Source organism: Mastomys coucha, unplaced genomic scaffold (assembly GCF_008632895.1).
Source record: "Mastomys coucha isolate ucsf_1 unplaced genomic scaffold, UCSF_Mcou_1 pScaffold1, whole genome shotgun sequence".
Classification (NCBI taxonomy): domain Eukaryota; kingdom Metazoa; phylum Chordata; class Mammalia; order Rodentia; family Muridae; genus Mastomys; species Mastomys coucha.
In genome coordinates, this window is record NW_022196891.1 from 35,006,681 (window position 1) to 35,019,756 (window position 13,076).

Consider the following 13,076-nt stretch of genomic DNA (forward strand, 5'->3'; position numbering starts at 1 on the left):
TTTTGTGTGATGTTATTACTACCAAACACTCAAAACTGCTAATGTTTCCATCTGGAATGTTCTTCAAAAGTCTATGTGTTAAAGTTTGGTCTCCATCTTGGCATTATTGGGAGGCAGTATAACTTTAAGAGGTGGAGTCTATAAGGAGACCGTAGTCCTCCTGTAAGACCTTGATAGTGACAACCGGCTATGCTCTCTCTTCCTGCTTCCCAGCCATGTGGAAAGCAGTTTGGCTACACTGTGGTTTCTCTTCATGTCATGCCATCAAAGACCCAAGATAATAAGCCAATTGATCAGAAGTACCTCTAAAACGTCAATACCAATTCATAGTGACTGAAAATGCTAACACAGCATGTAGGACTTTAATTAATTTATATTTTAAGTAGTTTTATCCAAAGCAAAGTGGTAATAGGTAATATTTGTTTCCTTTTCATATTTTTATCAGGAAAAGAAAAGCATCCCAAGGAACTGAGCGGGCCATGTGTCATGATAAAAAGTCATTCTCCACAAGATGGTTCTACAACTTAGAAGCTCTATAGCCTTGGGCCTCGCCATCAGATTTTCCATAGCATAGTTTCTATCCATTAGTTATGTGCATGTGTTTTATAAACTATTATTCTTGAAACATGAAAACTTTCCCATAGGCTACTGTGTTTCAAGTTGGTCCCTAACTGGTGGGGCTCATTTGAGAGGCTCAAGAACCTTGAAGAAGTGGGAACATGATAAAGGACTTGGTCCCTGGGGAGTCAGCCTTGGGGTTGTAGCCAGACTTCCTGTCTTCCATAGAGTTTTCTACTTGGCTTCTGGCACCACAATAGGAATATCACTTAAGCACCTGTCACCTCAGCAAACACACCTTCCCTGATATGATGTGCAGTGGCTCCTGAACTGTGAAACAAAGTAACCTCCCTTAACTTGTCGGGTAAACCACCCAGAGCCTTTTTGCTTTATGACATATACCAACTCTACAGACACACGATCAAGTAATATGTGTGAAGAGAATTGTGAGATTAAAATAAATTAAGTATGAACACATTATTAACAACAAAGTAATAGATTCAGCATTTTGTTACAAGGTTGATATTTTATTAATAAATAGAAAGAGAAATCCTTATCCATTGATTGTTTACAAATTCAATATATTCAAACGTCATATTCAAACTTCAAGTCCTTAGCAGTTAGTACTTTCATGGAATTATTATCACACCAAGAGTGAGTGAAGTCTGTGGTACACAGCTATGCTTCCCCAAATTAGGAGGAAGATCAGGAGTTCAAATCTGACTGTATAGCAAGTGTGACAAGCCGGGGCTACATGAAATCCAGTTTTTAAAAAAAGTGAGGAGGAGCAGTGTTCTATTTACAGAAGAGGCAATGAATCCCCTTTTGCATATTTCTGTACAAGGGATCATTCACTGGTTATAACTCTGGACCAGAAGAGTGTTCTACTAAATAAATTAGAGAGAAACAAACTTTTCCTATCATAAAATTAGAGTTGCTCATGAGACTTTCAAGGGGGCATACTTCATCATTGATGCTGTCATTGATATCATTGATGAGTTCTCTGAAAATCCTGAGTATTTTGAGCTATCCCAACTGTTAATTGTAAAATTCCTCTCCTCTAACTTAAAAGGTAAGTTTCAAAGAAGTTGCTATTACTACTATCAGAGCGAAAGTATAGAATACTGATTGAAGTTTGGAAATTTTGTCAGACAAATATTTAATTGTGTCAATGTTGAGTTCTTGTAGTTCAAATGTGCTTACGGTATAATTAGTCCCAGAGTGAGTAACTCGGGTATATCACCTTGTAATTTTGGTGGGGAGGGATCTTAATGTAATCACGTGAGGGTGCAGTGAACAACGGAAGTAGACCATCCCATGGGTGGAAAGAAGGTTCATTTGGGAAAGTTTAAAGGTGCCATAGCCAAAGGCATTTCAGGGAGACCAAAGCTGCTTCTCAGGAGGCAGAGAAAATCGCAAAAAGACAGGGGTAGTGTTCCTAGTCGTAAAACAAACAGACTGAAAGGGGGGAAGCCTGTAACCTGGAACAGCCTAGATGGTTTGAAGGGAGGGAAGGGAGAGGTGATTTTTCAGGCCAGAAGAGCCCAGGGACTTTGATTTGTGGTACTGGCATGTGCTAATATGGACCTGGACACCCTATTTGCTGGATATAGGGGAAAATAAAAATAGCACTGGCCCTTCCTGGCAGACAAAAACCCTTTGCACAGGTTTCTGAGAAATGGCTAAGTGTAAGTTTTTAATCTACCCTCAAATAATCCTGCTGTTTACCCTGTCAGACTCCAGCTTCCTCTCAGACTGTCATTTTGTCTTTTAGAACAATGTGGGGGGTTGAGGTTTGGGAACTAACACTTACGTGTCTATTGTATATCCATCATAAACTTTCTTATATATGAAAGTATAATATTGTCAGATCTGTGTGGCAGAGTTGATAAAGTCACACCATGACACAGAGTTCACATGTTTATTTGGGGAGGGGGGCAGAGATACAGAACCTGCCTCTGGTGGAGGTGGAGGATAAAAAGGGGTGGGGGAGGAGGAATGGGGTCTTTTATCAGGGGATATAGGACATGCACAGGAGGGCATGGGACATTAGACACAGCAAGACTGTCGCCTCTTAGCAGCTAGTGATGCCATGTCCAGCTATTGCTGGGCCCCTTGGGCTGGCTGTGGAGGTGCCTGATTGTTAACAAAGATCCCTTCAGATGATGAAAATACATGACAACTTATATTTTATGCATTTTACTTCAATCAATAAAACAAAGCATACAGGAAACCAGCAAGGAGTTTACTGTGAGCTGAGGAAGCCTCAGGGACACATGGACTTTTCCACACAACATGCAGAGTCATTTTCATGAAGTTGTTTTATTTAACATCAATCCCTGTAAGTTTCTTTTTCTCAGTCTGGCCGAGATATTCAATAAAGCTGCTTGCATAAGAGCTTCCTCATAACACTCTCCACTTACCAGTTCACAGAGAACCTAGTGATTCCACCACCACAGCTAATGAAAGGTGCCACAGTCTAAGATAGGCTGAAATTCAGTAGGAGTGTGTGCTGCTCAAGAGCCATGGCATTGACACATCTGTTATCCCAGTTGTACTAATTATTCTACTAAGCAAAAAGTTAAACATTGTCAGAGTTGATTGAAGGGGCTAGAGGTATGGCTGGGTTGGCTGAGGGCTTGCTTAGAACACTCAGAGCTCTGTCCTCAGTCCCCAGCAGGCACATGTTTACAACCCCAGTGCTCAGGACAACCAAAACTTCAAAGTTAACCCTACATACAGTAAGTTTCATACCAGTCTTGGCTACATGAGACCTTGTTAGGAAGGAAGGAAGGGAGGAAGAAAGGGAGGAAGGAAAGAAGGGAGGAAGGAAGGAATGAAGCAAGCAAGCAAAGAAGCAAGGAAGCAAAGAAGGAAGGGAGGGAGAGGAGAGAGGAGAAAGAGAGAATAGAGGAGGAGGAAAAAGGACACAAAGTCAGGTAATTATTAATGCATCTAAAGAAAAAATGATTATGTGTAAAAAAGCTTGCCACCTTGTAAAGATTTGTGCACACATACACACACACACTCGTGCACACACACCCACACACACATGCACACATACAAGCATGCAGGCACACATACACATACACTCTCAAGCACACACACGCACACACTCATCCACATGCACACACAAGTACACACACATATGCACTTATGAGTACACACACACAAATGCACTCATGAGTACACACACAAGCACACATGTACACGCAGACATGCACACATGAGCACACACATACATGAGCACACACGCACACACACTCATGCACATGTACGCATACACATACACACATACATTACAATGCCACTTGTATAGATGAGGCACTTGAAAAGATTATGAAAAAATAACCTTTAAGACCTTAAAAAAGGCTTGGCCCTGCGTTTTAAATTTGTGTTTAAATCCAGGTGCCTATTGGAAGAAATTGCACCTGACAGAGGAGGTGACAGAAGTTTTACTCGTGAAAGCTGAAGTCCATGAGAAGCCCATCTGTGGGTCATACAGTCTAAGTGAAAAACGAACTGACCCTTCCTTTCCAGTACAAGTGTTGAATACATAGAAATGTTACATTGCATTCTTTACTGTGAGTGGCCTTCCTATTTGTCTCTTACTGGACAGAATCAGGTGAAATATGTGGACAACATTGTACATTGTGCATAGATGTACATAGACACAAAGTAACAGAAAAGGCATGCCTAAAATGACGTAAAGTAACAGAAAAGGCATGCCTAAAATGACGTAAAGTAACAGAAAAGGCATGCCTAAAATGACGTAAAGTAACAGAAAAGGCATGCCTAAACTAACCTCAAGTGCACAGCAATAATTCCTCCTATTGTTGATTTAGACACTGTGGTAAGATCATCATGAACTGCAGCAAAGCGTTACAAGAGAATGACATAAGGTGCCCCAATGGTCTTTCTTTTCTATTACCTGAGGCCTAGGACAGGAAGAAAATAGATCTTCTCCAACAAAGCCAGAAAATCTCCTTCCTTGAAGAAGAGGAAAATCAATTTGCCTCAAGCACATAATTCAATCACAGAGACAGATAAAGGCCTGAGTCAAGATGCAGGGAGAAACGTTGTAACCTGAAAGGTAATTCAGTAACAAGTCAGTATTGTGATGTTGGGGCTCTGATGGCAACCAGTGTACCTAGAGATGTCTTACCCAATTCTTTAAGTCAACCCAGTAGCCCTGTATGGTTGCCTTGTTTATATAGAGCTCAAGTCAGTGACTTGAATCTTCAATATCTTGGAGTCAGTAACTTGTTTTTCTGGATTCCTCCTTGAGCTCACCTTGGCACCCAACTCTCTGATTCAATCAGGCAAGTTTGGAACAAACAGCTCTGTATTCGCTGTTGGCAAAACAAGCTGAGTTCTGGGGTGATCCATTAGACGATAAAAGGGGCCATGTGTCCCAGCTTCCACCGAAGTCACCTTCCTTGGAGCCACACACCATGACCAGCCAGTCTCAGGGCATCCAACAGCTCCTGCAGGCAGAGAAGAGGGCCAAGGACAAGCTAGATGAAGCAAAGAAAAGTAAGTGTCACACAAGGGGCTGGCCAGAAGATGCAGAGGGACTAGGGAGAAGACCATGGGCGCCTTTGTCAGGCAGACCCGTGTTTGAACAGTCGGGTTACCACTTTCCCAGGGAATGTTTAAGCCTTTCAGAGGGACTGAGCAGCTGTGTGTCCTACACACCACAGCAGGAATGGGTTTTTGTTCATTGGGATGGATGCGCTTGAGAGGTCACGTGCTAAATGAACAGCTCTGAGGCAGTAAGGTTGTGGATCTAGGCTTAAGCCTACCTCTTCATCTTCTTTGACACAGTCACACTTCAGTTGGCACAATACTGTGAAATGGTGAAGAGACAGGCAACTTTCTGATCCAGGCCATCATTAGGCAGTAACTGTCTTTCCCTGCCTTGTGGTGAATTGGTTTCTGAACACTCAAGCCATGTGAGATGTGGGCAGCAACAACAGAGGAGACTCTAGTAGGAGTGATGGCAAAGGCAGGAGGGAAGGAGGGACACAAGTTAAATCAAACTGCTTGATGCTTTTTCAGCAGCTGTTTGCAGTTCCATTAAGTTGGGATAACATTTAGTGGCTTGTTTTCCCTCTTTGGATAGCTTTTACATCCCAAAATCATAAATGTTTCTGTTTTAGTCTCATTTGCTGCCTTCTGATTTAGATAAATATCTATATGTTTCCATGTGAGTGTCTTCGATAACTTCAACCTTCTTCCTTCTCTCATTGACACACACAGAATGAGTAAGGCACCAATATCATTTCTAATTCATGAATGCAAAAAAAATAGGTTTTATGATTTGCCCAAGGCAATATTTTAAAAATCTAAAATATGGCATGAGCTACCATGCTCAGTAATTTTACTTGCTTTTCACAATGATCTTTGTGGAAAGAGAGGATATGATGCTAAGCAGCATTTACAGAATGCTCTGGGTCACACAGAGAAGACTTGGAACAGACAGGAACTGGACCAGGTCTCAGTCTGCAGCCAGCTCCTAAACAATGCAGTATAAATAGTTCGTATAGTTTGTATATAAGCCTGACATCTTGAATTCTGGTTCCCCAAGCCAAGATCTGTGTTTTTCCAGAATTCTCTCCTATCATTTACTAATTTATAATAATTTGAAGTGTTCTTCATCTTCAGTGCTTTCCTGCTTTGTCTGCAAATAAATCCAAAGTCAGATTGGAAGGGAGCTACAGTGTCTCTAAAGCGCTGCTTATATGGCTTTCGGGATGTCAGAAAGAAAGCAAGTCATACTCTTCAATCCTCTGGTGTTTGCAGTGACAGTAAAATCTCTTCCCCTTTCTTATGGTGAATTGATTTCTGAACATTCAGCCATGTGAGCACCAGGAAGACTCTGGTGCAGGGTCGGCAAAGGCATGGAAGGAGGAAGGCACTTACTTGAAACTGTTACTGACACTGCATCCTTTGGCTATAACAAAACCACGCATGCAATTGCAAGAGAGCACGAATGCAATCATGTCATAGAAAGCCTACCAATTGAAACAGTCTAGAAAGTTCTCAAGCCTTGTGTTCAAATATCTCTATTTGCATTTAAAACTTCTGGAGTATCAAACCATTATAAAATACAACAAACATGTTATCTTTGCTCCAAGGATAGTACTGGGCACATATCCGATCAATATTATTCTGTGCTTCCAATAAGTCTTGCCAAATCTACTCAAAGTGCCTAAAGAAGAACTATCACAAATTATGTAAGTTGTTTATGAGTGAGTGCCACTCAGGACATTGTGACTTTGCATTCATAGTGAATATAAAGCCAAGCTTCTCTCTCCTCTTTCAGTGACCATGCTGACCTTGGGCAATCATTCCTCAGAGATCATATTGAAACTGTATATTTTATTATCTGTCCTCAAAAAAGCCATTTTCATTAACTGACACATATTGTGAGTGTGTGTGTATGTGTGTGTGTGTGTGTGTACACAAATTTATTTTATATAGCATGTCTTGGTTCATGAATATCCAAGTCAGTAGTCAGCCAATAGTTAATAGTAACCAACTAAGCAGCCTATAATGGTATGGGTTTCAAAACAATTTGAACAATATTTTGACTCTCAGCACTGCTGAGCTAAGACTTCCAGAGCACATCAGGATGGCCTCTTTGTACCATGAAGACACTTTGGCACACATTGCCCTAACACAGCTGTTTTGCCCCTCCTGTCAGCAGGTGGCAGTTTGATTACAGTAGCACTAGCCTTACTCAACTGAGAAAGTGATCTGTGGCCAAGAGAGATGCCACTGTACATGCTTGGTTTGTGGCCCCTCCTCTCATGTTCCCGTAGTTTTCATTTCATTCATTCAGTTGGACGAGTGTGCATGTGGTGCTGGTGCTGTAACCTTGTGAGTAGACCTCAGGTCTTCCTTATTGAAGTACTTGGTATGCTAAAGACTGAGTGAACTCTAGTTCCAATGAGAGGAAGGAGTAAAAGAGAAACATATAGTTATCATTTTAATAAACACTTATACATCATTTTTCACAGAAAAAAATGTTCACTTGAAAATGTGATATATAGGCAGAACAGAGATTTGGAGTAAAGGTTATAATAGACCACTATCTCTTGAATTTATTTAAAAGTCAGAAACTCAGAAAGTTGCTTTGGTATGGTAGATAAGTATATTTTGTAAGAGGAAGAAACAGTCAGGAGAGGGAGGAAAGAAAGGGAGAGAGAGAGAGAAAGCAATTAGCATTATTCATTGTTTTAGGAAAATCTAAGAGCAAAGAGGTTATGGCATATATATACACGTTGTGCTGGAAAAAAATTAATCTTTCCCATTAGGCAGTCCTGTCTTAGATCTCAGCAAGGCCCCTACATAAGAGTTTGTAAATGAGTGGAGGGGTGTAGTTAAAGGGCTGTAGACATGGTGCACCAGGAATTCTCCCATAGTTGGTGAGGCCTGCCCCAACCAGTTCTCAAGGTCCTCAATGGAGACTGACCAAGATGCTTTGAGGAGAGCAGGCAGGGCTGCAGAATGAGTGGGAAAGTCCAGTTATAAGGGAGCAGAGAAGAAAATCCATCCACTGGAGTGAAATATCTCCATTTCTTGATGCAAAATTTTGACTCTCTGAGTCCATACAAACACATGTTTTATGGCTGTGGTTGTCTCTATAATCTATAATCTATACATGATATTTGAAGGACAAGAAAAATAAATAATACTATGTATATACATATACATTCAACTGCAAACTGAATATATAAATAAATATATAACTATATTTCATTTTAACATCTATTCTAGATGTATAGTCCCATAAGTATAAAGAATAGGGAAATGGTGTAGAATGGAGGAGAGGGGTCTGATCACTTTTATTTAGCTCTACTGCAAGGTCTGGGACTACATCTCCTATGCAGGGGACCTTGAGAGAAGATGGTTAAGCCTACCAAGGAAGGCTCTGATGAATATTCTTACCTGCTAAGTAGCCATGGTGCTTGTAAAGGGACAAACAGGTTTACTGCTTAGAGTCAACATTCACTTTATAAGCGTTCATTAATCAAAACAGAAGACGCATGTTGCTTCAAAACAACTTACATTTTTACAAGGGAATGGCATAGACTTGCCCTGGAGGTCTAGACCTGGGCATTGGGCAGAAGCATCCGTCAGAACTGAATCAGAAATCCAAAATACCAGCATCAATAAGAGCACAGGAGTCTTGTCCTTCTCTGAAATAAATGGTTGTTTTATGGCATTTACACTCTTGAAAGTGAGAATGCTCCAGAGCTCCATGTGAAGGTTGATCTTTTGAAATGTTCCCGTGCATGATGTTCAACATCATATATATAAAAAAAAAGCCTGTATTTTTAAACTGTTTATAACATGTGCCATGACCTGTTACAAACACTTCAGTCACCTGCCTTTCAAGCTACAGCGAATGGCATATGTGTTCACTTAAAAGCTATAAATTGCATCATATGATGTACACCAAGAGCTATGGTAAACACTTAAACATTTACATCTGGATATGAGACAAACTGAACAATCTAGGACATTCCCTTGAGCTACAGACAATTAGAATGTGTAAAAGACACATCCTCCTGCTCTCTACCATGCTTAGTCCTCCCTGGTGGAGTCTGGTACAAATCCAGCTTCTGCTTCTTAATGACTGCATGGTCCCAACAGGTCATTGTCCTCACCTGACTGTGGCCACTTCCTCCATCTTAGAATACCTCTGGGAAAACAGTACCCCCTTATGATGAGGTCTTGAGTAACTGAGCTGCTTGCAAAAGGTTCTAAACCTCCCTCTCCACATAACAAGGGCCCAGGAAGTCTCATCTGTTAACAGTACTCCAAAGAATAAACAGAATTTCCTTTCAAAGAACCTCAAGATGCTGGTCTTCATGATCTTCTGTCATCTGAGTCTCCCAGGGAATCATGCTGATGCAAAATGTACTCAAGAAACACCTTTGCTTTCTGTTTAGGCAACATCTGCTCACAAAGTCCTTCAGTTTTGCTTTTGTGGGTATATCAGTTGTCAGTTTCTGTAAAGCAGCAAATCTCCCATTTGTTTTCAAATCTGGTTTTTTGAACAAGCTCCTTTGTTTAATAAAATCTTCACTCTGAAACTAGATGTTTTGATTCATGAATACATGACTTTTAATAAACCAATAAAATAAAATCTGTATATAAAATTTTCATAGCCCTGCCTTATATACTTTGCAAGCCTGTAAATACTTCCTTTTTCTTTATAATCCACCCACTAACAGAGTATTTCTTAAGTATATTGTGTTCTCACATCTTTGAGTAAGTTGTAGAAAACACTAGAATACTTTTGTCTATTAACAGTTTTTAGATAAATTTGACCCAAGATCTATACAGTTTTGTTATAATTTTTAAGAGGAAAATATAACAAAAAGGAATGTACATTAAATCATCACAGAAAATAGACATGAATATCTTTTACTAATCTTCAAGATGACTTTGTGTAGTAGATGATTATTTGGATCTGGGTAAGAACAAAGACTCAGAAATTCTAAATGACTTGCTCATAGTTTCGAAGTTTTCAGTGTCTTCTCTGTGATATCTACTGTGTAATTCGATTCCATCCTGAGATGATTAAAAAAGAAACCCTGTTTTTCTGTGAAATATTTTTTAATAGCAGCCAAAGCAAGAGAGAGGTGTCTTGGTGTCTCCAGTACTTAAGACACACAGTCTTTTGGCCTGCCCTAGACATGCAGTTAAGTACTTAGGACACACAGTCTTTTGGCCTGTCCTAGACATGCAGTTAAGCAGCATACCTTTGAGCCTTTCCCTCCATCTCCTACACAGAACACTTTTAGTTTGCTCTGGATAATTTTTTAAAATTCTTTCCCACACATTGGAACATCACGTCAATATGTCCACATCCCCTTTCCTCCCCAGAAAACACATTACAGGGTCCCTCTGAGTTAAATTACTAGTTAAATGTAGAACAGGTCTGTCTGTACAAAGGGCTAAACATGGAAAACTGACTGACTTTATTAAGATGGAATTATTTACAGTGTCTCCCAAACTAACTTGTCTTTTCTAGTTCCCGATTGCCCTGTCCATCACTCTAGCCGTCCAGACTCCCTCCACAGGTTTTATGAAGCTCCCCAGCAAGTCAGCATGGAGCCCCTGATGGAGTTGTCTGTTTAGATCCCTGGCTTACAATGCTAGCATAAAGACACAGGATGGTGGCATGGGTTGAGGAATAGCCTCTATGTTACACGAGCTTAAGGCATTTCTCTCTATAAATATGATTTTTCAATGATTGTAAAGCAAATAGAAACAAGATTTATGTGTCATTATTTTTTCCAGTAAGATCTTATATGTTCTCTGAAATTTTGTTTGATAATGCTTTTCTTGGAAGCTGGGACAGGACGTACATACTTACATACTATGCTGAATTAATCGCACCTTTAATAGCAAGGACTATATGTGCTGTGCACTTGGGCATTCTCTGGCTCTGGCTCTGTGTTTATATAGGAAGTGGTCAAGAATCACCAGACAAAGAGCTGGAGACTAAAGATAACCCTTCCCTCTGAATCTACTCTGCAGCACCCTTTTAACTCTTATTTAAAAGCATGATACATACAATGAATACATTTTCTGAGCTCCAAATCAGAGCTCTTGGTCTGATAAGTCTGTGTATCCTTGTAAGTACTGTGGGCCTATAAATTCAACTGTTATGTTTTTAAAAATCCAAGTTGTCCCATGCGCTCATCTCTATGTTGATAAGAATATGAACTTTTGTTTTAGTTCATAGGAACTGTTTTAATACTTAAGAAATAGGTATATTTTCAAATTCTGGTCCTCTTCGCATACACAGAGAGAAGCAAGCTAGAGGTTAATACAAGTGGATTCGAAGCACGCATTTCGCTTCACCTCTAACTAAACCATCAGCTTTGGGCTTCCATTTCTTCCTCTGGGTTAAATCAGGTGTAGCATAGGCAGGCTGTCACACAGCGGCAGCTGCCGAGTCTATCCAGAAAATTGCTGTGCCAGCAGTGGTTTCCCGTGGCTCTCCTCTGTAATTGAATGAGAACCAGCAGGTGAGTGGTGCCAGGACAGGAGAATCACAGACCCACTCCAAGCCCACCACTGTGTGATGGAGCCTCTTAGGGCAGTGCTAGATTCTGCTCAGGGGTCACGCACACAGAGAGCTCTTCCTCTTCTTGCCGTTTTCAAAAATGTACTAGAGCCACAACTTTGAAACCGGTCATTTTACCTATTAGGGGGTTAAGATGGGGAGCAAGGGTATTTTTGCACCATTCATTCTGTAAGGTAATTACAGATACAAGTCATCACTAAGAAAATCTCAACACATATTTTATATTTTTGTACTGATGTTAATGACAAGATGTAATAAGAGAATCTCTGTGAGTGGGGTGTGTTTACTGCCCAGAACTGCTTAGAACCGTAAGGCCCGAAGCATTTAGGGTATACAACTGTCAGGAAGCTTTAACCAACAGGCAGGGCAAGGCCTGAGGTGAGCATTTCACTTATCCTCCAGCATCAAGATAAGATTAGTTTCCATAGGGGTTTATATTTAAAGGGAGTGAAAACAGGGATAATTACCTATCCTGAACAAGTGTTACACAGTTCTACCCAAATGTCGAAGGTAGTTTATAACTCAGTTGACTCAGTCTTCATTCTAGATAGGTTTTCATCAACTCCTGCCTAGCTAGGAGGGAAGTTTAGAAGCAATCTGCACTTGGCACAAGTGCTACAAAGATACAGGTGGTGGATAAATGTTTCTATTAAGACTTTTTTTCTTCCTGTTCCAGTGAGATGGCTCCACAGGTAAAAGCCAGTGCCTGGAAGGTTGAGTCTGAGTTTCATCCTACACAAAAGTGTAAAGAGAAAACAAACTCTACAGAGTGAATTGTCATCTGACATCCATACACACAGACACACAGACACACACACACACACACACACACAGACACACACATACACACAGACACACACACACAGAGACACACACAGACACACACACACACACACACACAAATAATAGTAAATACAATTAAATTTTAAAAATTCCTTCTTGCTTATTTAATGAGGAGTACGTATCTAGTTGAAATTGTGTATGCTATAACAGTTAACAAGGTGTAGAACCTGAACTTAGAGCAAACCATGTCAGATAAACAAAGACTGCAACATCGAAAATGGCAAGGATTCTGAGGGAAAATAATAAAGTTCAGAGTTTCTTTAAAGTTTTAAAGCTACAGAACATTCATGCCTGGCCCCCAGAAAGTGGAGCCTGGTGGAGACACCGCTGGCCATTAAAATCAGTCTCTTCTCAAAAGAACACACCTCACGTGCATGACTAATGGCCCCCAGGGTTGGGTTCTTAGAAGACTTTCATCTACCTTGTCTTGTGGTTTAAGGCTTACACCTTTGCTCTTAATAAAAGCAGAGAAGGCTACTTAGCTAAATCTCCCCACCATTAAAAACAATTGGTTTTACTGCTTCTTTCAAGTCTCCCTCAGAGAAAGCTACCAGAAGAAGAA

The 13,076-nt window shown here is 40.4% G+C and overlaps 1 protein-coding gene across 1 annotated transcript in view; it reads left to right on the forward strand.

The window, feature by feature from the left end:
- The first annotated feature begins 4,881 nt into the window (after nucleotides 1–4,881).
- Nucleotides 4,882–13,076, forward strand: part of Atp6v1g3 (ATPase H+ transporting V1 subunit G3) — a 14,379-nt gene continuing 6,184 nt past the window's right edge. Inside the window, exon 1 of the mRNA XM_031341752.1 lies at nucleotides 4,882–5,094. Coding sequence (XP_031197612.1) covers nucleotides 5,013–5,094 — 82 coding nt within the window. The 5' untranslated portion in view covers nucleotides 4,882–5,012. The remainder of the gene's footprint in view (nucleotides 5,095–13,076) is intronic.